Raw genomic sequence first — 25,801 nt, forward strand, 5'->3', positions numbered from 1 at the left:
TAATTTCCTGTAGAACCTAGAGCTTATTCTCAAGTTCCTTCTCCTTGAAGTAAGATACATCTTTATGAATGTAAAAGTCTTATGTAATGTAATACAAAACAGTTGTGCAAGTGTGTGTTTTGGTCCACATAACTTCTATTTGGTTCTAAGTTTATGTATTGGCCCAAGTTTTATTTTTCCAGACCAATTAAACAGACACAACAGACTTGGATATTTTGATTGGTGTTCTGCTTTAATGATCAAGCTATTAATGTTGCAGAAGAAGGGCTCTTGGACCAACGCTATATGACAGTTGGTAATGTGAAGATTCAAGTGCTATCTCCTGGGTGGCTTAGGATGTGACTAGGATTTTAGTGTTTAATTGCTAGGTGACTGAATGGTATTTTTGAAGTTGGCTTAGTATTGTGTTTTTATTATTCAAAATACCAAATCTATCACCTAAGTCTGGGTATATCCTTGAAAGGAGCAGAAAATTTGCCCTTGTAATTGCTGACATGTTCATTTTGAAAACATTTCCTGTGTTCAGGTCCAGTGTGGAAATTCTGTCCATTGTCACTCAAGTGGTTAGGTGTAGTTGATTCCCATCAATTGCCAGAGCATTCATCTGCCATTCTTGATTCAAATTAAGACAGTTAATAAGACCACAAGAAGTACCATGCTGGATCAGAGTGAGGGTCCATCCAGTCCAGCAATCTGTTCACACAGTGGCCAACCAGCTGTCAGCCAGGGACCCACAAGCAGGACACAGTGCAGCAGCACTCTCCCACCCATGCTCACCAGCAACTGGTGCATAGGCTTACTGCCTCAGATACTGGAGATAGTGCATAGCCATCAGGGGTTATGGCCATTGGTAACCTTTTCGATGAATTTATCCAACCCCCTTTTAAAGCCATCCAAATTGGTGGCCATCACTGCATCTTGTGGTAGTGAATTCCATAGTTTAACTATGCACTGTGTGAAGAAGTACTTCCTTTTATTTGTCTGGAATCTCCCACTAATCAGCTTCATGGGATGACCCCGGGTTCTAGTATTATGGGACAGGGAGAAAAATGTCTCCCTATCCACATTCTCCACACCATGCATAATTATGTACACCTCTATAATGTCTCCCCTTAGCCTCCTTTTTTCCAAGCTAAACAACCCCAGCTGTTGTAACCTCCCCTCATAGGGCAGATGCTCCAGTCCTTTGATCATTTTAGTTGCCCTTTTCTGCACTTTTTCCAGCTCTACGATATCTTTTTTTAGGTGTGGTGACCAGAACTATACACAGTATTCTAAGTATGGTTGCACCTTAGATTTGTATAAAGGCAATATGGTACTGGCAGTTTTATTCTCAATTCCTTTTCTAATAATGCATAACATGGAGTTTGCCTTCTTTACAGTGGCCGCCATATACTGGGTTGACATTTTCATTGATCTCTCCACCATAACCCCAAGATCTCTTTCTTGTTATGAGATACCTGGATTCTCTGAGAAATATATTTATTAGTTATAATATTTCTTGGCTGCCTTTCAAGGCAGAAGCCCTCCCAAGGTGGATTACAACAATAAAACACTTTATCCATAAGATACTCAAAGCATTAAAACATAAATGTAGTAAAAACAACCATAAAAGCCAGCAACAATAGTACCAACAGCAGTTGTATCAGGAGAAGGCTAAGGTAAAATAATATGTTTTCAAGGCCTTCTTAAAATCCTGCAATGATGGAGCATGATATCCAAAGTGCTATTCCTCTACAGTAGCATCTGACTTAACAAACTCACTGTAATCAGCTACAGGCTGGGTTTGCAGGATTGCAGTGGTAAAAGAAGACATTGTGGTCATACTGTAGAACAACTTTCGTTAGTACAGTTGTCAATTCCACATCTTCTGATAGTTCAGGAAATAAAAGTACCCCACAGTTGTCCAAACATAACATTAAAAACATGATCCTAGCAGTTAAATTGTAGTGAAGAACTTACTATTGTTTCTCTTGTACAAATCTAGCTTTAAACTATGTGTGTTTTTGCAGAGGTGAATCAGGTGCTGGAAAAACAGAAAACACCAAGAAAGTCATTCAGTATCTTGCACATGTTGCTTCCTCTCATAAAGGAAGAAAGGACCACAATATTCCTGTAAGTTTTACCTAGCACTTCATGTTTAATTATCTGTTTTTGTAACACTGTGAATAAAACTCTGTTAAGCCAGTTTCATCCTCATAAGAACAATATGTTGAAAATAGGTCATTTAAATTTTTAAAAACTAGTTTGTAATCACTGCTGTTTGCATCATTGCCTATTGCTCAGGGAAGGGCTCTCTCTGGCCTGAAAAAGATACTTCTGGGAAATATGACTGGATTAGTCACCTCATTATAGTCTTACGGTTACACTGTATTAGAAACTACAAATCATCAATAGTTGGGTGCAGCGTGATATAACGTTTCTGTTATATTCAGCATCTTGTTATGGTGCATTCTTTTAAATACATATTACACAAAGTGAAATAGGCTTTACGTATTCTTGAATGAAATATTATTTAAAGTTCCACTGCCCCACTTCTGAACTCTCTTGGATATTAAAATATAACTTGATGCTCTTGCTTGTTAGCCTAAGGATTATTGTGACGAATATTTGAGACAGAAGCAAGTTTCAAGAGATGCCAGATGTCACATGCTGCTACTGTAGTATAGTGATATGCAATGAGATGGCTCTGATTGCATTTAACTTTTTAACTGGGAGTTGTTGTTTTTAAAAACCTTTTAAGGCATGAATTCTCCCCTTTAGCTGGCATCATCATTATCCTAAATACAAAAGCTAGTTTGCAGGATTCTGTTGCAATATTGTGTACACCAAACCTGAGATTGAAGGAGAGGCTTTAGATGAGCTGCCTCATCTCAGAGGCCATTCTTTGAATTCTGTAGAGCAAAATACACTGCAATAGGAGACATTGGTAAGAAGGCACCTAACCAGCCCCTTACTCTTGTCATTTAGAATTTAGGCACATATCCAAATGCTATCTGAATCTGCCCCATAGTTTTTTGTCATGTGAATGAATAGCTGAGTATAAATTAGTGTCTGACTCTTACGTGGGGAAATACTGCATTTAGGACAGTGTTGGAGTTAGGGGGAAAATGCATCTGTCATTGTTGGGGGCAATTTGTTTTCCTGATGAGGCCTCATGGTTTGAGTGGACATGCACTTGATGCATGTATGCACAGAGCATACACACACTCACATGTGGTTGATGCAATACCTGCACCCTCTCCAGTTGTACTCTGCCTATCATAATAACACTTTGTAGGGAAGCTGGAAATAGAGCATCATTAACTCCGGATAGTTGTGAAAGCATGGTGTGTGTCTTATGGTCTAAGTCTACAAGGCAGCCTTCCCTAACCTGGTGTCCTCCAGATGTTTGTACTCCCATCAGCCCCACTCAGTGGGGCCAATAATCAGGAATGGTGGGTGTTGTAGTCTAAAACATCTGCAGGGTGTTAGGTTGGAGAAGACTGCTTTAAGGTGTGTACCTGCTAAACCCATCCTCAATTCTTCAACTTTATAAATTATATATTTGCATAAATTGACACTGCTACTTGAGGAAAAGAGCATGGGTCTGTACCACTTGAAATCATGATAATGCACTCTGATTTCTAAAACTTCCAGCTATGGGGCACAATTAACAAGAATGCAGCCTTCTTGTGTAAACTGTATATTGATCATAATAAAAATATTCCTGCCATTGCCATCATTTGGCATGGCATGTTTTGGGACTTGATGGCCATAATGTGTATCCACATTATTCAGTGTATAGTGCACAGTAAATGTGAAACTGAGTATCTAATTCATATCTCAGAAGTGCAAGTTTAAATTTGCACCATTAGTCTTTGTTGCTTTTTATGAACTGTGATACTTGATGATGCAGCTTTAGGTGGGTAGCTTTAATTTAACTTCTCTATACATAATCCAGTTTAGAACTATGGCATTATGAACAAAGAAGAATGGTAGGTCCTCCTTGGCTTATGCAAAAAAGATAAATAAATTGGGTGACACAATAACCATTAGTAAACTTTGGCAAATTTTGAGTTCGGGTAAACTACATTTAGGAAACATTCCAGAGCACTGCAGGTTCCTTATACACATATATTTATTATTTATCATGTTTTTACCCAGTTCCTCAGCTAAAAAAGGCTCTCTGAGCAGCTTACAAACAGCAAAGGAGACAGTATAGAGCTCTGTATGTTGGTGTCACATTTTCTTCTGAGAGTTTGGATTTCTTTGTATGTGCAAAACTTGGAGTGTATTCCATCATTTCACAAAAGTGATCAGAGCAGCTCCTGCATACCAATGTCTCTATGCATGTGCATTAGGGATCCTGGTACAGGCATTCATATAAAACAGAGTTGAGACTTTGGTGTGATCCAGAGATATTGACAGACCCTATTTGAAATATTTAATTATTACGTTTCTATAATGTCCAGTAGCTGAAGCCTTCTGTAATTTAGCTATTGGGCAAATACTACATATATTTAAGGCTTGAGATAGCATATATCTCTTATTATTATGATATCAATCCAAATCTTTTCTAAATTACTAGTGTGAGACCTCTAAATACTGTGGAGCTTAAACCATGAGATACCAACAAATACTACTTTTAGATAGTCAACTGTCTTTTGAACATGAAGGTTAACATTTCATCCTGTCTGGCTTAAATGTAGCTATTGCTGTGAACATGGTGGCTAATCAAATGCTAGCATCTATGGAAGTGAAATCTTGCAAAAGGGGGCGGGGGGAGAGGAAGGTCAGATTTGCTAACATGTGAATTTGTTTGTTTGCAACAAACAGCCCGAGTCACCTAAGCCAGTGAAGCACCAGGCAAGTGTCTTTTTTATGCTTCTAAAGTTTATATAGGATTAATCTTGATCTATTGTTTTACATTTTTAGGAGGCTACCTGTCAACATCCAATATAAGTATACAAGTAATTTCTGGTACAGGCATGCAGCTGATAGTGAACTTCATTATTGCTTATATACAGAAACACAAAGATATAACTCCCCATTAGTGAGCATACCACTCCACTATAACAGACAAAGCAGTGAGGCATGAAGACTCCAAGCTTACTGGGTGTTTTGTCCAATAATTTGTTGACTTTATGGGGAAAGTTAAAGTATTTAGTGTTGAAATGCCTACTGATTTCCTGTGGCCCAGGGCAAAGCTGAACTTCAGGCTTCTTAGGGCTAGGTACAACGAAGTGTGACTTCATTAGCTCTTCTAGATACTCAGCAGGGTGGGGTGGGCCTGATATGTGGATTCCAGGGCAGATTGTTCTTGATTCTTCTTTTTCTCCCTTCTCTCCTAACCCCATTTCTTTTTTGCCAGACCTGATTAAATAAATAGCCTATTCCTTCCTGTATAATGTCTTGAACTGATGTAATGTAGTACAAATGTTTAAGCTGAAAAAACTGCTGTTAGATTGAGTAGGAGTTTCATCAGTGACTCCCTGGGATTGTGGAATGCAAGTGTACCCTAAATCCTGCTGAAGGTAGAACAATCCATGATTTGCTAGGTCATAGGCTGGTGAGCTGTTTGGTTCAATGTGTAAACTCAAGCTACTTTGGCTCTACTAGCAAGGAAGGGCTTATACTGCTGATTTCCTATGAAAAAGCAGGGGAGCAACATAGTATATTTTAGATTTTTACTCCATAATATTTATGGCCCAATATTAATCAGTGACAGATGGCTGACTACTTATCCATAAGCTAAAGTGGCTGGAGAAGAATTCTTGGTGTAGAGCAAAAAAATTGGTGGTTCTCCCTGGCAATGTAGCCAGATTAGGCAAGGCGTACATTCTTACTACCTCAAGATTCCTGTTGTCATGTTTACTGGGCTTACTTAATTCTTTGTGAAGTTGATGAAGAGTTCATGGTTACAACTTTGCTGTAGGCTTTCTAAAAAGCTGACAAGTGAATTCTCCTGCAGGAACTCAATAAAACATTTTGAATTCTTAATCCCACTGTGTTTCTGTAGCTCTCATAAGTTCATAACCATTAACATTCTCTTTCATTGTCATTTTGAACTGCAGAGTGGATCCCTGTTGTATGTGAGTAGCATGTAGCTCTTCTAGCTTATCAACTTGCTCTCACAATGAGCCAAATCACAGGGATGCTGAGAGCAATGACTCTCTTCCTTATCTATCACTACACTGCTGATTTGCATGAATATATTGCATGTTATCACACCTGCAGAACATTTCGGATGCTTTTTCCAAGATCTCACTCAATTTACGTTAAGGGCAGGGCAAATCTTGCCTTTGGTTTAAAGCTTCTGTGAAATATTACAGAATGGGAGGATTCTCTTCAGGTGGCCCTGTCTATGGGAGTGGATACATGGCACTAAGACAGTCAAGGTGTACCAAGCATCATAGGGCCCTATATGTAGGAATTAAATTTGAAGCATATTTTGATGTTTTTATAGGTAAGTAATTCTGCAGACTTCAAGGCATTTTGTAGAGACCAAATAAACCGATTACAACTGTTATTTTGTTCATAAACTTTTTGTGGCAAATTGGTTTCTCTCTTCAGTGAACTGAAATTGGTTTTGCTTATTGGAGGCAACTGAAGGCATACTGTACTAGGTTTCTTGGACTGTAACAGGAGATAGTATCAGCATTCCATGGAAGGATTTTTCTTGTTATACTTCATATCTTCAGAACTGTCCAAATCTGAGATCAACTCTATTCCTGACTAGCTCTGTTCCTTCAGGCTCTCCTGAAGTTCAACCACAGAACCCATTAATATAGTCACTATTGTTTATGCAACCCTTAAGACTGTTTCTGCTTGTCAAACCAGACGATGTGAGCTGATCACTTACAGTTTGTTTTCATATCAATGGGCTATTTGTTTGGTCTCCTGCTACTTGGCTTATGTATTTTATTTTATTTTTTCTGCCTTTTCAAGGGGAAAGCTTTTTTTCTGAGATTAGGCTAGAGTAACAGATAAAAATGCAACATTGTGTTCTTTCCTCAATGGAAGCCTTTGGGGATAGGCTTTTACCAAATTAATACAATATTGGACTTCCACAAATTATTTTCATGCTAAAGATCTATTAATTATATAAAGCTTGGAGTCCTAGTTGAACATTGAAATACATGTCTATGACTTAAATCCAACGTTGCTTCCACTCAAGCAATGAGACTTCCCCTTGCTCACCTTCCCACTGTGCCCTGCCACATCTGCAAATCTTCTCAACCCCAGAGGGTTCCTCAACCCTCTGGAGCAAATTTGGATGTGTGTATGTCTGCAGGGAAAGAGGAAGACCTTCCTTTTTGCTGGTGGACAGGCAGGGTTAGATACAACCCTTTGAAATTACATTGCATTGTTTATAAGACACAATTCAGCAAATGTTAAGCACAGTTAAATCCCATTGATTTCAGTGGGAGGCTTAGGCACTTGCTTAAATCACTCCCATTGCAATCAGTGAGACAGAAAATGAGACTAAGAGGATGGATAAGCAGAGGTTGAGCAAGAAATCTATTCAGCGAACACACTCTAAGGAGGTTCTGTACATATATTAAATATAGTAGGCAAAACTCTTTAACACATCTGTAATTACGACCAAACAAAACTAATCTTACTACAAAATATTGGTTGGTATATAGAAGCAGTTGAATCAAGACTTGTGAATGGAGGTCTCTGTTGTAAGGCAGCATTTCTAAGGGGCAAATGTGTTCTATAAACAGTAAGATTGACTGGAAAAAGCAGACCTTTTAGTGTTGCTAATATTAATTTTCCAATTATATTCCAGATACAAATTTACCATCTCTTCTCTCCTTCCCCACCCTCCCCCGCTGCTATCCAAGCCAAGGCAGCGATATCATAACTTCCACCAATTTGTCTCTTCATTGGGCTAATGGATACACACAGGTGTTGAAATGGGCATCAGTGGCATAATATCTTTCCTAAAATGTCTGATCGGGCAACACAGACACTTCTTTCAGGTTCAAGAGGCTTTAAGATAAACTTGCAAAATTGACTTTGTGTCCTGTGTATGTTCTTGTCATAATGTTTTGAGCTCAAGTATAAGAACATTCGGAATTACGACAAGGAGCAAACTTCATTAAATATTCAACTATGATGGTCAATCCAGTTCAAACCAATTTTGCAAGGTCATTAGGCAGAAATCTTTCTAAATTGTAGAGATAGATCCATGACAAACATATGTTCTCTACAGTTGCTAAGTTAAAATGCTAAATACCCATGTTGCATAACAACAACAGCAACTAGATCTTTGCCCACCCCCACTTCTAACACTACCATTTCAATGGAGTGGTGGGACATGAAGTTTCTAAAAAAAATTGGTCTGAAAAATGTCAGAGTTTATTAACCCTGTGTTTTGTTCATCAGCCCACACTTTAATTTGAGCTTTTGTGTTCAATGTAATTCCATCCTTCTCAACTGCTTTTATTGTTATAGTCAAGTCGGTCTCAACTGTTAACAGCATTAAGCCTATTTTGAAAATGCTGTATTGAGAAGACAAATGGGGTCAAGACAACTGAAAAGAAACTGCACCTGGGAAAGCATGCTGCTTTTGGATTGGGTTTGTATAACTTTGTGTTTCTGTCTATATATGTTTTAGGGTGAACTGGAACGTCAGCTTCTGCAGGCCAATCCAATTCTGGAATCTTTTGGGAATGCAAAGACTGTGAAAAATGATAATTCCTCCCGTTTTGTAAGTCTGTCCTTTTTAAAAAAACAACTCTTAGTTAAATCATTAACAGTTCTTTTTAAGCAAACTCACTTAAAAGTAATAAAATTGGGCTCATCTTTGAAACTGTGAACCTTGTTCTCTCCCCCCCCCCACTATGAACCTTCCCCCCACCCCAGACACACGAGATTTGTGCATTAAAAGTACTTGTATTATAAAATGTTTTGATTCAGGTGTGCATAATCTCAACCCTTTTCTGGGTATATTCTAGCCCTGAATTTGGCTCATCTAGGTGCCAATTACAAAGCTAAATAATGAGTATTTCCCTGTTGTGTTGGTATGTACATGTCTTAATAAGCAGGGATGTGCTCAAATATACTAGTTCAGTGTTTGTATATGAGATGTGCATGATATTTAGGTTTAAATAAGGGTGAATTCTTTAAAACCCGTTGGGAATCAGGGACAGCAGCAAGAATTAGTGAAGAAGAATGGAGAATAGTTTTCACAAGAGGAATGACTAACTCAAACTGTGTCAACTTAAAATAAAATATATAGAAAAGATTATTGTGTATGTCGGAAATGAGGGATGCACTCGGCTGATATATGCATGTGTATTGGATGTGTCCAAGATTTTTGGAAACAAGTTAAAAGGGTAGTTTTTAAAATAACAGGATATAGCTTATCCCTTAACCCTACAACAGTGTTATTAGAGCTTTTTTCAATCCGAAGTCCCAAAAATTTGTCAGCCAATGATATCAAATGTGTTAACAGTAGCAAAGATGATTAATGACAAGAACTGGAAAAATAGAAAGCCAGTTGCATCTAAAGAATGGGTTATTCAAGTTTGGCAAATTGTACAATTATTGAAAATCAGTGAAGTAGTCAGATCCCCCAAGTTATGGAGGAATGGAAACCTTTTATTGAAAAATGGCAAAATAATTATGATATAGAGATTATCATATATTCTTCTTTTGCTATTTTATAAGTCATTGGCTTTAGAAGATATGTGAAATTTGATCCTACGTATGGTTTAGTCTATTTAGTTTATTTGATATTTAACTCATTCTTGGATGCTTTTGTGTGGTGTTATGAGAATTTAATTTATTTGATATTAAACTTATTCCTAGATGTTTAATATGTGGTAGTATGCTGGGTGCTTTTATTGAGTAATATAATTGATTGTATATAATGATTGTGTTATAACAATATGTTGTATAATGTTTTATGTATTAATAAAAGCCAATTAAAAAAATTAAAAAGTGAAACAGTATTACTATATAAAACAAGGTAAATTTGAATTGTTGTGAGCTGTCCAGAGATCTTCAGGCAGTACAGAAATGAAAATAGTAATAATAAGATTTATCATGTTTTATCTTTTAAAATCCATTAAAAATAATTGCATTTAATAATAAAGCGAGAATGTGAGCTTAGTTTTACTTTTTCAGTAATCCATGCCACAATGGTGAAGTTCGTAATAAAAAGAACTGATCTGTTCTTATACCTCATTCCCTACAAAAAGAGAGATAACCAAGAATATTTTTAATCTCATAAAACAGGAGCAAAAATGCTTTTAGCTGCCTAGAAAAACTTTGGACCCAATGCTTTTTGGAAAGGATTTTCCTTCCTGTAGGGCCTTGTGTGAATCTTTTGCAACAGAGGAAAATTTTCTGCATTTTATTTGGAGAAAAACAAGTGGCCCCTGAGGAATGAAATCTCTTTCTGATATGCATTGGGCCCAATAAAAGTTTTTCTAGGCCTCTGAGAACAATTTCTTTCCTCTTTTGTGACATTTTTAGTGTCTTTCCCCCTTGCTGTTTCCGACGTTATTTTTAGCCACTCACTTTATTTAGCCTTCCAATCCAACTTTCAATATAGTCTTGTGCACCATTTCTTATATAATGCACATATGTGTGTTCTCTGCACCAGTAGTTACCATTCCAAAGTGGCCGAACATGAGAGTCCCTGGTTAAAATCTTACCTTGGTTTTGAACTCATGGTATGGCTTTAGATAAGGCACTGTAGCCCAATTTAGGGAATAAAACCTAATAAGGGTTTAACAAAATAACAAAACACCTAATGTGGTGCACACTCTGGCTCCACCAGAATAAGGACATAAAATACCTGAGAAGATTGATATATTTTGATTTTGTAATGGCTTCTATAATTTGTAATGGCCTGGGGAGCATTAGGCAGTAATTGGACTGGAAGTCTGCTTCCCCTTTGTGTCAGGGGTTTGGACTTGAGCCAGGATGATGATGATGATGATGATGATGATGATGATGATGATGATGATGATAATAATAATAATGTTGTTGTTGTTGTTGTAATGGCTTGACTCCCTGGTTTAGACATACATGGAATCTCAGTTAAAGGACTGGGAGTGGGCTATGGATAATGTGTACCCTCCTTCCCTATTCTTCCTCTATCCAGTTGTAGTGTTGTGTCACTGCCACCAACATAGGTTAAAATGAAACGAAGTGTTCTCTTAGATGAGCTCCAGTTAAACCCATGTTCTCAAAGCAAGTTCAAGAGTATATCTGGTTTCATTTTAATCTGGATTGGCGAGAATCACAAAACAACAAAAATGGGAATTAATATTTAAGGGTGTTAGTTGTAGGGTCAATGTCTTATGAAGCCATTACACAAAGCTATGAGCAAACATCTCCATTGAAGATGTTTTAGCCTAAATATGTATGTGTGTGTGTGTGTGTGTGTGTGTGTGTGTGTGTATATATATATATTTGATGAGGAAGGCATTTTCTTGTAACTTGGTTGGGTTAGATTGTGGGTGGGGAATGTGTGGCCCTCCTGATGTTGCTGGACAGCAACTCCCAATAGCATTAGCCAGCATAGCCAATGGTAAGGGATGATGGGAGTTGCAGTCCAGTAACATCTGCAGGGCCTCACAATCGCTATCCCTGGGATAGGTCTACCACCAGCGGGATTGTAGAATAGTAAGTATTTGACAACCTTTTAGCCATGCTTTTCAAACCTAAATGTCACCCCATAGATGGAACATTAGCTAAACTTTCACAGATTTCACTGCTTAATATTCTGTTTTGTTCACTTCTTATGGAAGCCACAAAGATTACATGAATGCAGTTAAGTTCTTTTTTCCTGTGAAAAACTTCAGCATCGTTTTCATTTACATTTTTTCTTTAAGTCTGCATTGATGTTGTGAACGTAATCACTCCAGTGGCTCTGGCACTATTTTTGTAATGAGTAGTTTAATGCACTCCAGATGGTGGTTTATTTTTATATAAAAGTAATCTCCAATAGTGAGGATTTTAAAATTCTGACTTGATAAGAGAGAGAGATCCTCCCCCAAAGGAGAAATGTATTATGCATTTTCACCTGATGGGAGTGTAGAAGAGCAATACCAAATACAATCTTGATTTAATAGATGTAACTGTAGTTGAGGGAAATTGCTGGTGCTAATAAATTTTGAGTGTAAGTTATACTATTCAGTGTAATTCTCAATTTAAAGGAACTTGAATATGTAACATATCAACCTGCCCATGCAATGAGATAATCAGAAGAGGCCATTCTCCTTATTCAGTCTATAAGAAATATATTTTTTATTTACAAAAAAAATTCTCTATGGTGATGCCCCCTCTTTGGAATGGTCTCGCACAGGAGGTATGCCCAGACCAAGATTGTATTCTTCTTGGTATCAGGTTAACCTTTATATTTGCCATGAATCTTTAAATTAGTATTTTTACCTGTTTGGAATAGTTTTTATGCTTCTCAGTTTTACTCTATTGCTTAGGTTTTCTGCTATTGTATTTAATATTTGTTTTTGTTTTTCTATCTAACACTCTGAAATCCTCTTTTTGAAAAATGTGGTAACCTCTTATCTATGCTTTCCCTGCAGGGCAAGTTCATCAGAATAAATTTTGATGTTACTGGTTATATTGTTGGGGCCAACATTGAAACATGTATCCTATTTTCAACTACACATTTGATTAATGATTTGACATTAGCTGTACTCATAGTTTGGTTAAAATATAGTGGTAAATTTCTACTGGTGGGTAATACTGGAGAACCTAAGGTTCATCTAGAAGTAACACTTTCTTTATTGATTTCCAGAACAAATGCCAAATATGTTTGAACATTAAATGCTACACAGGTTCCAGGTCTGCTACAGTTAATAAAGCTTTGTCAGCCGAACAGTTCTTAGGCTGTGTTCTGTGTTCTGTTGTGGCATATAGTGTTTCTGCTGTTGTGAGAGCAGCGTTCCTACAAGTGCAATGGAATGAGTGGAAGTGGGTCAGCTCCATTGGATACTGCCCATAAATTTATTTGAAACCTGAGGAAATAATTTCAGTCAGATTGACTTCTGAATAATGTGGTCTATGGGAATGTAACTTGGACTGTTAAATTTTGAAAATGTATTGCACCTCTAACAACATTAGAGCTGCTAATTTAACAACCTATGTTCCATCCTTAGAATTTCTGATGCATATAAAGGCACCATTAAAAATAGAATTCATGGGAAGGACAGAAATGAGCAATTCACTTCTGTTTTAGGAGGGGTTTGTTTCCTTTTCATGACAAGATGCACAGGTGCCCATTAAAATCCTTAACTGCTGTGGCCCAGACTTACTAGAAAAGTCACGTGCAGTTCGTCAAGCCAAAGATGAACGAACTTTTCATATTTTCTATCAGCTGCTAGCTGGGGCAGCTGAACACTTGAAAGGTAAGTCAACATATATTGGCATCTTTTAATTCATTAATTATAGCATTTGAACAGAGGCTGAATTAATGCCATTGTTTAGTATTCCCTTGCTTATGTAAATGAAAAAGATGACTCTATTTCTCAATATTTCTTTGTCCTGGGACTATCCAGGGTATCTTAGGTGAATTGATTCCTAAGTAATAGGTTCTGAAGCTGGATAGAGTTATGGTTCTGTATTTGGAATGCTGCAGTGGTGCAGGCTTCCCTAAAACGAGTGTGATCGATATTGACAGAGAACTGCAACCTAAAGCTTTATACAGTTTGAGTCCTTAGCTGGACAGAAACACTTCAGTTTCAAGTAGGACAGTTGAAGGAGTGCTGGCAGCAACTGCCAAACCCACGTTGGAAAGAAGAGCACTCCAGCTGGGAAGAACGCCAAGCCACTGTAGGCTAGGCCAAAGCAGCATGCTATTTACACTTTAGAACAAGCATCAATCAAGGAAAGAGTCACCTCAGGATCACTAGCATTGTGGATGTAGATACACTTTAAGGGTATTAAATATATACATATGTTTCTCTTGGAATACTGTTTATCTAGAATTGTTTTCTGGAAAGTTTTTTTTTATTATAAATTTCCAGTCCAGTGTGAAAAACTGCTCTGGATTTAACTACCCTATTTCTTTGATTCTAAAACGCACTTTTTTCCCCATATAAACATCTCTAAAAATGGGGTGCGTCTTAGAATCACGGGCATGTCTTAGGTTTTTTTTTTTCTGTTGGTGGTACTGAAATTAGTGTGTGTGTTACAATTGATGGCGTCTTACAATTGAAGAAATATGGTATTATGTTGTGTGTTTAAAAAAATAAAAATTCTAGGGAACTGGTCATTGTTTGAACTTTGTTATTGTTAGTGAATGAAATGCTGACATGCCATTACTAACTGTAGTTTATTTAAACCTGAATAAAAGAATAGAGAACTACTTATTAATACCCAAATTTCTTGAACAAATCTGACTCATCTTTTCACCTCATCACAGCTGACTTACTCCTTGAAGGATTTAATAACTACAGATTCCTGTCCAATGGCTACATACCCATTCCTGGCCAGCAAGATAAGGATAATTTCCAAGAGACAATGGAAGCCATGCATATCATGGGCTTTTCTCATGATGAAATCGTGGGTATGTTTGACCGTTTTGTAGATTTATTGAATGGATAGCAGGATGGAAGTCTTGTATTATATCCAAGGTTAAGTGGCATTTCGCATGAATTCAGAATTTAGCATCCCACACATCCCAGTTTAATAAAAAAATCATTAATAGTTTTAGAGATGGCGTTGAAACTAAGTGTGTGTGTGTGTAATGCCTGGTAAAATCTGAAAAACTTGAAAGAACTTTTGAGCAGGCTTTTGTGGTCAGGGCATCACTGCCATACATATAGCTCATTATCCTTCTCCAAAAGAATAACCACAAAATTAAAAATGGCATAACTTATGGCGGTCACAGCTCCGCTTGGCACAGAACAGGGTTATGTTTATGCAGACTTTCAGTACATTTATTGAATTGGAGATTTCATGGAGTCTGTGACAAATGCCTTTATTTCTTGACTTGGTACACTTGCCAACTATACCTCTAAATTAGACTGAAATAGATATAACCTATCATGGACAGAGGTGGGCAACATGGTACCATATACTATTTTGGATTACAACTACCGTGGTTCAGGAATTATGGGAGTTAGAGTCCAAAACATCTGGGCCCCTGGTTGTCTACCCCTTGTCTAGGGCAGGCACCAGTGTTCCTGTGGTTTTCCTCAACCAGTTAGTTGTTTTTAACTCAGTTGTGTATCAGATATGAATGGAAAGATGTATTTTAAGGCAAATGGATTGTTATCAAGTTTCTCATGTTTCAGCTATGTTGAAAGTGGTATCCTCAGTACTACAGTTTGGTAATATTTCCTTCAAGAAGGAGCGGAACACCGACCAGGCATCTATGCCAGAAAATACAGGTACATGTATTTACAAGCACAGTAGAACCTTACTTGAATTTCATACATTTTATACACTGGTGTTTCAGTCCAAGAAAGAGTTTGCTTAGCTTCCTCTGCATAGTTTTCTGCCAGAGGCAGCTGTAGTTGTAACAAGAACACCCAGTGCTTGAGTACTGAAAAAATTGTATTGTTCACTGTTTTAATTCTGTCTGCACAGCTATTAAAAAGACTGTTTGGAGAATCCCCATGTCAAAGTATTTGTTATTTCAATAAGTATTTGAATTATAACCTCATTTAGGGCTTATCAGCAAAATCTTTAAAACTCCAAGTAAAAATGCTATGTGTAGTTAAATCAGTTTATTTTGCTTGGATCTATAAAATGTTTGTGTTGCCAGGGACAGTGATTCTGGAGCCAAGCACGACTTTTTACAGAAATGGAGAGTGTAAATGCTATATTTAGAACAGCTGATCATTGAAATGACGTGGTGTACATAGGATTGACTTTATCATTTAATAGTATCTGTGTTTGGTGATTTTGTATAATCAAGGAGAAAAAAACCCTCTGACACTAGTAAGAATTTTCTCACGTTTCTATTGAGTATTTGATTTCTTGTGACAAGGACATTCAACATAGTTTAAAAGTCCTGCATGTCTAAGTTGCTGTCTAGTTTCATGTCTTCAGATGTAGTTCATAGGGGAGAGAGAAATCAGTGATGAGCAAGGTTTTTAAAAGCACCTGCTAATGCATAAGTTAGGATGTGATTGACTTTGTGGTCAAAGAAAGTTCATTAAGTTTTCCCCAAGAGCAGTGAGTTAATATTGGTTAAAACACATGCTCTGACTTTGATCAAGCCCAACAATATTTAATGGATATTTCCTGCTTCTACAATGATTAAATAGTAGACTGTTTTAGTATATGTTGACCTAGGTATGCAAGCCCGTAAGAATGAATGCGGGCTTGAGTAGTAGTTTTCAACCTGCATTCTGGAACCTCGAGGGTCAGCTTGTCCTTCACTGCCAATATCCCCTGTGACACGTAAACAAAGGGTAATGCTGGATTTGTGTGAAAGTGCTCACTTGATTCATGCAGGGTAGCACTGATGGCCAGTTGGCCCATATGAGCTGAGTTTGCAGCCTGGAACACTCCCCAGAATCATTTGCAACATGCTGGGGTTCCATGGTAGAGAGGTATATTCATTAGTAAGCATGTTTTCATGGAAAAGGTTCCTTGGTAGGGAAAATGTTTGAGAAACTGTTTCTAGAGCACTTTCTAAATGTTACAATCATTTTTTGAGGGTTAATAGTGATGACTGACTTGGATTGTTTGTATTTATAGTTGCACAGAAACTCTGTCACCTGTTGGGAATGAATGTAATGGAATTTACTCGAGCGATACTCACTCCACGCATTAAAGTTGGCAGGGACTATGTCCAGAAGGCACAAACTAAAGAACAAGTAAGCTTTGATGCTGAATTGTTAATTTTGTTGCATCCGAAGTAGCCATCAACTTCTAGCTAGCAAACTTTACACCAGTGGTCCCCAACCTTTTTGGCACCTGGGACCGGTTTCGTGGAAGCCAATTTTTCCATGGACCGGGGTGGGGGGTTTGAGGGGATGATTTTGGGAAGCCCACTCACCCACCCCCACTCCAACACCCTGGCTTCGGGTGGCGGGTGGCTTCGGAACGGCGTGCCCAGAAGTTGCTTTCCCAGGGCGGCTTCCTGCCGGGCGTGCCGTTCCGAAGCCACACACACACACACCAGCGTCCTGGCTTCGCTTCAGCTGGGCAGACGAGATGGCGCCCTGCACCCAGGTACGCTGAAGTGGGGATGGGGGGTGGGGTGAAAGCAGCTCACCTGTGCAGCCCGATTCCTAACAGGCCACAGACCAGGACTGGTCCAGGGGTTGGGGACCCCTGCTTTACACTATTTCTTTTTGCGCTGGTGGGTTTGGGGAAGGGGGTTGAGTGTCTTATGTGTTATAATAAGTCTGTATATGAGCTCTTGGATCAGGAGCCCTGAAGTTGCTGACATGTTAGTCTTGGTATTTCAGAAATAGCTGCTGCCTGGATCCCCATTAGTGCCTCCTAGCTATGCTTCAGCTTTGGAGTAGCTGATGAGGAACCAAGCCTCCAGGCTGAGCATCAGTACACTGGTGAAACTGAGCAGTGTGGCAAGTTAGATATGTGTGCAGGTACTTGGGTGCGCATCAAAGACAAAATTATGTTTGGATCCTGCTTCAGAAAGTAGGAGTCTGCTTCAGCTTGGACTGCTTTGGAGGCTGCCTGCTTCACTTTGGGTCCAAGTCAGAACCTTGCTTTGGAAAATTGGAATTTTTGTTTTCCCATTTTACTTACATGGGGAAATCAAGAAATGGCTATAACATTTTCCATTTGATTGAATTGGATGCCCCCTTAATATCCCCTTCTGACTGGATGAAGCCTGCCAAAGTTGAGGCAATTAGATGCATGGAGGCTTCTGAAAGTAGCCTTTAAATTGAGTTATAAAAACTGGCATTGACCATAACTTTTTTAATTTGCAGAATTGAATGAAATTTGTAGGCATAGTTTGTCCTTCTGACAGGCTATAGTCTGCCAAATTTCAGAAGGATAGGTGCAGGGGGGTTATGTAAGCGAAATCTTTAAAGTATTTTGGGAATGGGAAATGTATTTGTTTACCCCCCTGTGGGTACATCATAGAGGTGTCTCTAATGAATAAACTGCAGGGGTTCGGGAGTTAGGAAGGATAAAAATCTGTCTAGGGTTTTTGATTTCTACTTAATATGTCACAGAAATTTACCCTAAATGGAGTGGATGGATGACAATTGTTTTGAAAATATATATGAAAGTGTTAGCTACATAATGAAGTGGACACCTTTAACATCTGGGAAATTTTATTTATTTATTTATTTACAACATTTATATATCGCTCCCCATTCAAAATAAAACAATAAAAACACATTAAAATAGATTTGTCGTCAAGGGAAGGCTTCCTGGAACAACAACATTTTCATGAGGCCCTGAAAGGAATACAAACTGATCCCCCTCCCACCCACCCCACACACACACTTTTGGGTATTTGCAGTGATTTATATAACAGAGGGGGATGGGGTGGGGGAGAACTTTATTTGCTTTGCATTTTAATACTATTCCAGTTCAGTGAATTGGGATGCAGTACTCCTTCCGGTTTTCCACATCAAATTCTACATTGCAGTCCTTTGCCTATATTAGTAAAAATGACATATACAAATGCATATCTTAGGTGTAGTTGCATGCAAAAAAGCATACAATTTTTTGTGTGAGCTTAAAAAAAAATTGTGAACTGATGTGAAAATGGGATGCAATTGTTATAGAAGGTGAAACAGATTTGTCCATCCCGTGTGTCTTGAATCCACATGGGATGCGTGTGTGTGAAATAAATGCTTGGTGCAACTATAAAATCCTATCTGCATGTAAAACCCTTAGAGCACCCCTCCCCATGTATTCTTTCAAGCAGAGAAGAGGTGTGTCCTTGCTCCTCATTTCAGAGCAAGAAGCCTAGCTCATCACTAAGCTTTACACTAAGCAGTGGAAGGACAGGCTGCAGGCGGGGGCACCATGTTTAACAGGAAGGTGGAGTCCTGCCCTCCCTGTTCCAGCAGCCAGAGAAGAAGTGCTGTAGGAACTTGATTCAGGCTTTGGGAACTTGGTGAAACTCCACATACCTGGTTGGGAGTAAGTGTCAACAGGAGCCTCCCATTGAAGAGGCAGCAGTGGTTACAGGCATTCCACAGTTAGCACTGGCTCTCAACCCATTCCTAGAAGCTCTGAGTGTTGCTGCCACCATAGACACACCATCACAAAACGCCAAAACACAAGAATAGCCTTGCATAAATTCCTTCTACATCCCTCCCCAAAGCACTGGGATTGAAAGTGAAAAGGAGAGCTCGGGTGAAGTCATTCTCTGGTTGGAAGCTACAGTTATCAAGTCACAAAACTATGCTCTTTCCTGGCATTTTCCTGAGAATTTGGAGAAGTGTATTAATTTTTGCAGGCACATACTGTGTTTCAGTATTCCTCTGAAGCAATCCAATTTGGTTCTAGATTTGGCATTCATTAGAAGCAAAAGCACATCTCTAGCAGCTACAGAAAAACTTGAAAGGTACTTTTTAGAAAGCAACTTTGTCATGCATAGTTGTTCTATTTTAGTTGGCACGAACTTCAGACTTAGATCTCTGTTGCTGAATCTCACTTAATTCCTTTGCAACATTTATACTTGAAAAATATTTGCGCTAGTTTTTCCCCCATTAGAAGTATTAAATGTATTAGCCTGCTCTCATTTGCCCTAGTGTCTATGTTCAGATGCCACTGTGGTTAAGCATTTTGAGCTAAACATTATGGCTTAACGTATCGTGGGAACCATTCCTAACGATGGTAGCTACATAACTACAAATTAAACATTCTCATAACCGTTTGGTGCAAAATGGTTAGTGGCCTAACCATGGCTTAGCATGTTGTCTGAACAGGCCCAATGTGTGTTATTCCTGTTTATGTATAATTTCTGGAAGTTCTTGTTTACATTTTCAGGCGGACTTCGCAGTGGAGGCACTGGCAAAAGCCACTTATGAACGCCTCTTCCGTTGGCTTGTTCACCGCATTAACAAAGCTTTGGATAGGACCAAGCGACAGGGAGCTTCCTTCATTGGCATCCTGGATATTGCTGGATTTGAAATCTTTGAGGTATTAAAATAAAGTCAATCTTAACTAGCTTCGTTGTTTATATATGGTCGCCAGTAGATTATTCATCCCAGTGCTAATTGAGAGTGTTCTGTAAGAAATTATATAAATTGAAAGATCTAGCTATTCCAAATTGTGGTACTGAAAGTTTATAATAGTTGTCCTGCCTTTTATGCAGTCTTAGCAAACTCCCGATGAGATGGGTTTTCTGTCTCAATGATTAGCATTATTTCCTTGATCCCCACCTTTCTGCATGTTTGGCCAAATACCTGTTAGATTATTTGTCCTGCAAATCCGTGTTGCTAGCATCTGGGAGGAAAGTTACCCTTTGACCCTAAGATTTTTTTACTAGCAAACTTTTAGGACTTGATAAACAAGGATAAGTAAACATTCATTTATCCCATGATCATCACCACTATGGTAGTACACACAAAGCATTGGAAGTCTAATTAAATTCCAATAGTTGAAAAGTGAAGTTCGAGCAATAATGGAAGTGGTTTAAAATTTTTTGGAATAATCACCAAATTACAGTGATTGGTAGCCCATTTTTGCTGATAGGAGGAAGAAGAAATGTTGGCATAATCTTGATGTTTATTATGTTCTAGATTATTTTTTCTTCATTAACTTTAATATTTAAAACTTAATAAAAAAAGTTACTTGCAGTGTAATGAATGTAAAAACTAAAAAACTCTAAGAAAATTATAACTTCCTTGATACTTTTTCCCAGTTAAACTCCTTTGAACAACTTTGTATCAACTACACCAATGAGAAGCTGCAGCAGTTATTCAACCACACCATGTTTATCTTGGAGCAGGAAGAGTATCAAAGGGAGGGCATAGAATGGAACTTTATTGACTTTGGACTGGATCTACAACCCTGTATTGATTTAATTGAAAGACCTGTAAGTTCTCTTATCTATGTACTTTTAACAACTGATAGCTTTCTCAACCAAGATGCTTCCACCATAAGTTATTCCATAAACTTTGGTGATCTGAATATCCATTCAAAAGATGTTTCTATTTAAGTATCTTTTGAGTACTTTTCCCCTGTTGATAAATCTTGCAGTCCTGTCCTTCTGAACTGTAGCTGGTGATTTTATTTATTCGCTTTTCTAGTTCAGAATTGAACCACTTACAGCGGCTTACAAACGAACTTAAAACAAACAAAATCCAGCTTAAAAATACATTACGAAGTATGAGCTAAAAAGTGTGGACATTCTAACTTATGCAATACTTGCTTCATTTGACTTGTTTGTTAACAAAGCACTGATACCTTGAAATGTGCCCAAATGTTCTCAAGCTGAGCTTAAGTCTCTTGCCAAAATTTATTTTGTGAACTAAATTGTGAGGAACCATAACATTTTGAATGTCTCCCATCTTACATAGCTCTTATTAAATCAGTTCTGTTTTGATAGCTTTGATTATATTTCAAATAGTTTTACATTGCCATAGCCAGGTATGTATTCTGAAGCAGGACATCAAATTGGCTTGAAAATAACACTGATTGCTTTAGTCAATTATTCCCCTTTAAGTCCTGTTAAATGTGAATCTGACTTTCACCACTCTCATATACATGTCCTGGGGTACAGTTGTGTGGTGAAAGGAACGTTGGAGGAGAGCACATAGAAACAAACAGATATTATTACTAAGTCCTGTTTTTAAAAAATAAAAAATTCTTGTTAGGCAAACCCCCCTGGTGTACTGGCTTTGCTGGATGAAGAATGTTGGTTCCCTAAAGCAACTGACAAGACTTTTGTGGAAAAATTGGTCCAAGAGCAAGGTACTCATTCCAAATTCCAAAAGCCTCGGCAGCTAAAGGACAAGGCAGACTTCTGCATCATTCATTATGCAGGAAAGGTAAGCATTAAATCCTACACAATTTCTTAAACATTTGTCAAAGTATCCTATTGAAGGGGGTTTAAAAGGGGTCAGGAACATATGTACCTTAAGAATCAGGGTAAATATGGTTTCCTGCAGGATTTTTGGTCATAAGGACCTGAGAGTGGAATATGTTGCTCCCAAACTGTGGAACCTGTTTGACTCCGTGCAAAGCACTGCGTATGCTGCAATATTTTAAAGATAATATAAGAACTTAAGAGCTGTGTTGGATCAGACCAAAGGCCTATGTAGTCCAGCATTTTGTTACCGCAGTGGCCAACCAGATGCCAATGGAAAGCTCACAAGCAAGGATATAAGTGCAGTAGTGATTTTGTGCTAGTGTTCCCCAGCAACTGGTATTGAGACGCATGCTGATAATATGCCACCATCACGACTATATCTATTATCACGTAATTAAAACAGTTTTGGCCACCTTTCGGGACAGAAGCCCCCCCCCCCCCCCCAAGGCAGCTCACAACAATAAAATACATAAAACCAGTTAAAATATTAAAAGCAATAAAAACATAGGCACAATAAAATAACAATAAAAGCAATAAAAATAGCCAACAATAAAACCACCAACAGTAATAACGGCAATAGCAGCAACAACAGCAGTGATATGAAGAGAAGGCCATGATAAAATATATGTTCAAGGTCGCCTTAAAAGCCTGCAATGATCGAGCATGGTGGACTGATGATGGCAACTTGTTCCAATGGTGTGGGGCCACTGCAGAGAAGGCCCTCTCACATGTGATCACCCATGTAATTCCTCTCATGGGTGGGCAGATGAGAAGGGCCTCTCTTTCTGATTTTAAAATGCGGGCAGACTGATATGGGTGAAGGTGGTCCTTCAAGTTTGTTGGTCCCAAACTGTTTAAGGTTTTAAAGGTCAAAACCAGCACTTTGAATTGGTCTGAGAAACACATTAGTAACCAGTGCACCTGGTGCAGTATAGGCATTATATAGTCAGCTTGCCTCACCCCCATCAATACTCGGGCTGCTGCATTATGTGCCAGCTGAAGTTTCTGAACTGTCTTCAAAGGCACCCCATGTACAATACATTATAATAGTCCAGCGTGGACATGACTAGTGCATGGATAATTGAGGCAAGGACAATCCTCTCCAGATAGGGCCGCAGTTGAAATGCACTCTTAGACACTGCAGCCACCTGGGCTTTCCCAGTTAGCTCCAAGTACAGGAGGACTCCTGTTGATCTCTCCCTTTTGTTTAAATCAGAGGTGCTGAACCTCTCTCAGTATGGTGCCCGCATTCCAGTCATGGGCAGGGCTAAAAATACCGGGTAAATTTAGCTTAAAGCTCTTCCTGCCTTAGGAGAGGCATTTCAGCTTTTTTTTAAATGGGGAAAACTGCACAAAAGCTGGAGAAACCACCAAATGATCAGCGGTTGGAAGAAAGGGGGTAGGGGCCAGGGGAAAGAAGGTGTGGCTATGTGGGGAACCCTTATTTATTTATTTGTTCCATTTTTATACCACCCAATACCCGAAGCTCTCTGGGCGGTTCACAAAAATTAAAACCATAATAAAACAACCAACAGGTTAAAAGCACAAATACAAAATACAATATAAAAAGCACAACCAGGATAAAACCACACAGCAAAATTGATATAAGATTAAAATACAGAGTTAAAACAGTAAGATTTAAATTTAAGTTAAAATTAAGTGTTAAAATACTGAGAGAATAAAAAGGTCTTCAGCTGGCAGTCTTGCAGTGCTATTTTAAAGGCTGGATAATGTTTCTGAAAGGGGAAAGGGAACTATTCTCAGTGTGACTGTTCGCATGACACTACAGCCCACTGTGGGTAGTAAGCTTGTGGCCCTTGCATGGCATGTATGGCTGCCATTTTGATTCTGAAACCCTCACTCATGGGTTGTTACGTCGTGTAAACATGGCAAGTGTGTGTTATGCGAGGGTTGCTTAACCCTCGCATAACACACGCTCGCCAGATTTGCACAACGTGACAACCACCAAGTGAGGTGTGGGCATATGCAAGATGGTGCCCCTGAGCTCTGTGAATCATTGTGGGTTAGAATAACCCACAATGAGCCCTGACATGGAATCTAAACCCAGCAGTGTGAAGAGGGGACTTGAATGGAAGCTGGAACTGACTTGTCCAAAGGGCAGGGATGGAAGAAACCTTGTCGGTTTTGTTTTCTCTTTAATAACTCTAGCATAAAGTAGCTGTTAGAGGTGAAACTCAGAAAATGCTTTTTCTTACATTATCTAGACTAGCCAACTTCAGCGCCTGTGCTTTTGCAGCCTGAACTCTGGTTTTAAGATGACACAGGCTAAGGAGGAAAGTAACTCTGGAAGGAGTGCATTTTCTTAGCAAGAACATAGTGTAATCTGAACATTGGCTTAAAATGATAGATCCCTAAAACTAAACTTACTTGGTGAAAGAGTTCTGGGATCCTTTGCAGAAATTGAGGAGCAGTTGAACTTGTTACTCCATACAGTGCTTAGTCTGGAAAGCATAAGTTTGAGCAGAGAACTTGTAGGCATAAAGCTGTTTTTAGAAGACCTATCCCATATGCTTACTGAAGACACAGGAAAGTTATAGGATTGTGTCTTTGTTAGCCACTTCCCTTCCATACCAACATGACCCTTGGCAGCCATACATTCATTATTAGGCTAAAAGGGGGTTCATCGGAAGTGAGTTTAATGAATTCATGTGTAGGATCTCCAGGAAAAGGGGTTAAAGTTGTTAATGTATAAGGAGATGCAATCTAACTTTTAATAAGGCAGTTAGCAACATGTGCTATATTCCCATTTGCTTCATTCCAGGTGGATTACAAGGCAGATGAATGGCTTATGAAAAATATGGACCCTTTGAATGACAACGTGGCCACCCTTCTACACCAATCTTCTGACAAATTTGTTGCAGAGCTTTGGAAGGATGGTAAGACTCTGCTCTGAATCAGGGGGGCATATCTGGGAACCTTAACATGTATAAACCACCCAGAGAGCTTCAGCTATTGGGCGGTATATAACTTTAATAAATAAATAAATAAGTGAATCTTAGTGGCCAAGTGTTATTCCCTACCAGAATTTGCAGAAGTGTTATGAACAACTACAATATGGAATTTCATTTGTACAGATGTCCTTTCTAAGTCTGCTGCACTTCGTGTCCACGCATCAAAATTCTTATCTGCAAATGTGTTTGAATAGATTTGCTTCTCTTATCATAATTATTTAGACTCATGTCTGAAAGTCTTCATTTCGGACTAAACCAGCTTCAGCCTTGCATGGAAGCCAGAGTTATTGAAGCTGCTGTTTCTGTTATCAATAATGAAAACAGGGTAGTCTGGGTTCACTGGTAAAGCAGAGGGGTAGCGAGTTAGAAATTTAGAATAATTAAAGTTATGTTAGTCCTTCAATATCTTGATAATGTAGCATAACACTACACTAAGGCTTTTTCTTGCATTGCTAATTCTGTATGTATCGTGTGACAGGACACAAGCATGCTGAACAGTTTTAAGCTTTGGTTGCATTGCTTGGCTTGCTTCCAAGACAATGTTACACTTTACTATCCTCCAGTGCTTGCTTTTCTACTTGGCTTCACACTGGCTTAAGAACATGAGAAGAACCCTGCTAGATCAGACCAAAGGCCTTATTACTTTAGGATCCAATTTCTCACAGTGGCCAGCCAGATGACTATGGGAAGTCCACAACAAGAATATGAGGGCAGTTACCTTCTCACACTTTTGCTCCTCATCAACTGGTATTCAGAGTGATGCTGTGTCTAATCCTGGAGGTAGTATATAGCCATCTTGACTAGAAGCCATTAATAGACTTATCCTCATTTTTTTTTTGCAAATTCTGTAGTTTAATTATGTGCTGTGTAACAT

General features: G+C 38.6%; 1 protein-coding gene across 1 annotated transcript in view; it reads left to right on the forward strand.

Moving 5' to 3' along the window:
- The window catches only part of MYH10 (myosin heavy chain 10), a 94,132-nt gene that overhangs the window by 33,175 nt on the left and 35,156 nt on the right, over positions 1-25,801 (forward strand). The window contains exons 5-17 of the mRNA XM_063120432.1: positions 2,013-2,115; positions 4,819-4,848; positions 6,057-6,074; positions 8,609-8,701; positions 12,552-12,615; positions 13,278-13,376; positions 14,393-14,536; positions 15,267-15,362; positions 16,681-16,799; positions 19,909-20,061; positions 20,786-20,959; positions 21,741-21,914; positions 24,738-24,852. Coding sequence (XP_062976502.1) covers positions 2,013-2,115; positions 4,819-4,848; positions 6,057-6,074; positions 8,609-8,701; positions 12,552-12,615; positions 13,278-13,376; positions 14,393-14,536; positions 15,267-15,362; positions 16,681-16,799; positions 19,909-20,061; positions 20,786-20,959; positions 21,741-21,914; positions 24,738-24,852 — 1,382 coding nt within the window. The remainder of the gene's footprint in view (positions 1-2,012; positions 2,116-4,818; positions 4,849-6,056; positions 6,075-8,608; positions 8,702-12,551; positions 12,616-13,277; positions 13,377-14,392; positions 14,537-15,266; positions 15,363-16,680; positions 16,800-19,908; positions 20,062-20,785; positions 20,960-21,740; positions 21,915-24,737; positions 24,853-25,801) is intronic.

This window comes from Elgaria multicarinata, chromosome 3, assembly GCF_023053635.1.
Source record: "Elgaria multicarinata webbii isolate HBS135686 ecotype San Diego chromosome 3, rElgMul1.1.pri, whole genome shotgun sequence".
In the NCBI taxonomy this organism is placed as follows: domain Eukaryota; kingdom Metazoa; phylum Chordata; class Lepidosauria; order Squamata; family Anguidae; genus Elgaria; species Elgaria multicarinata.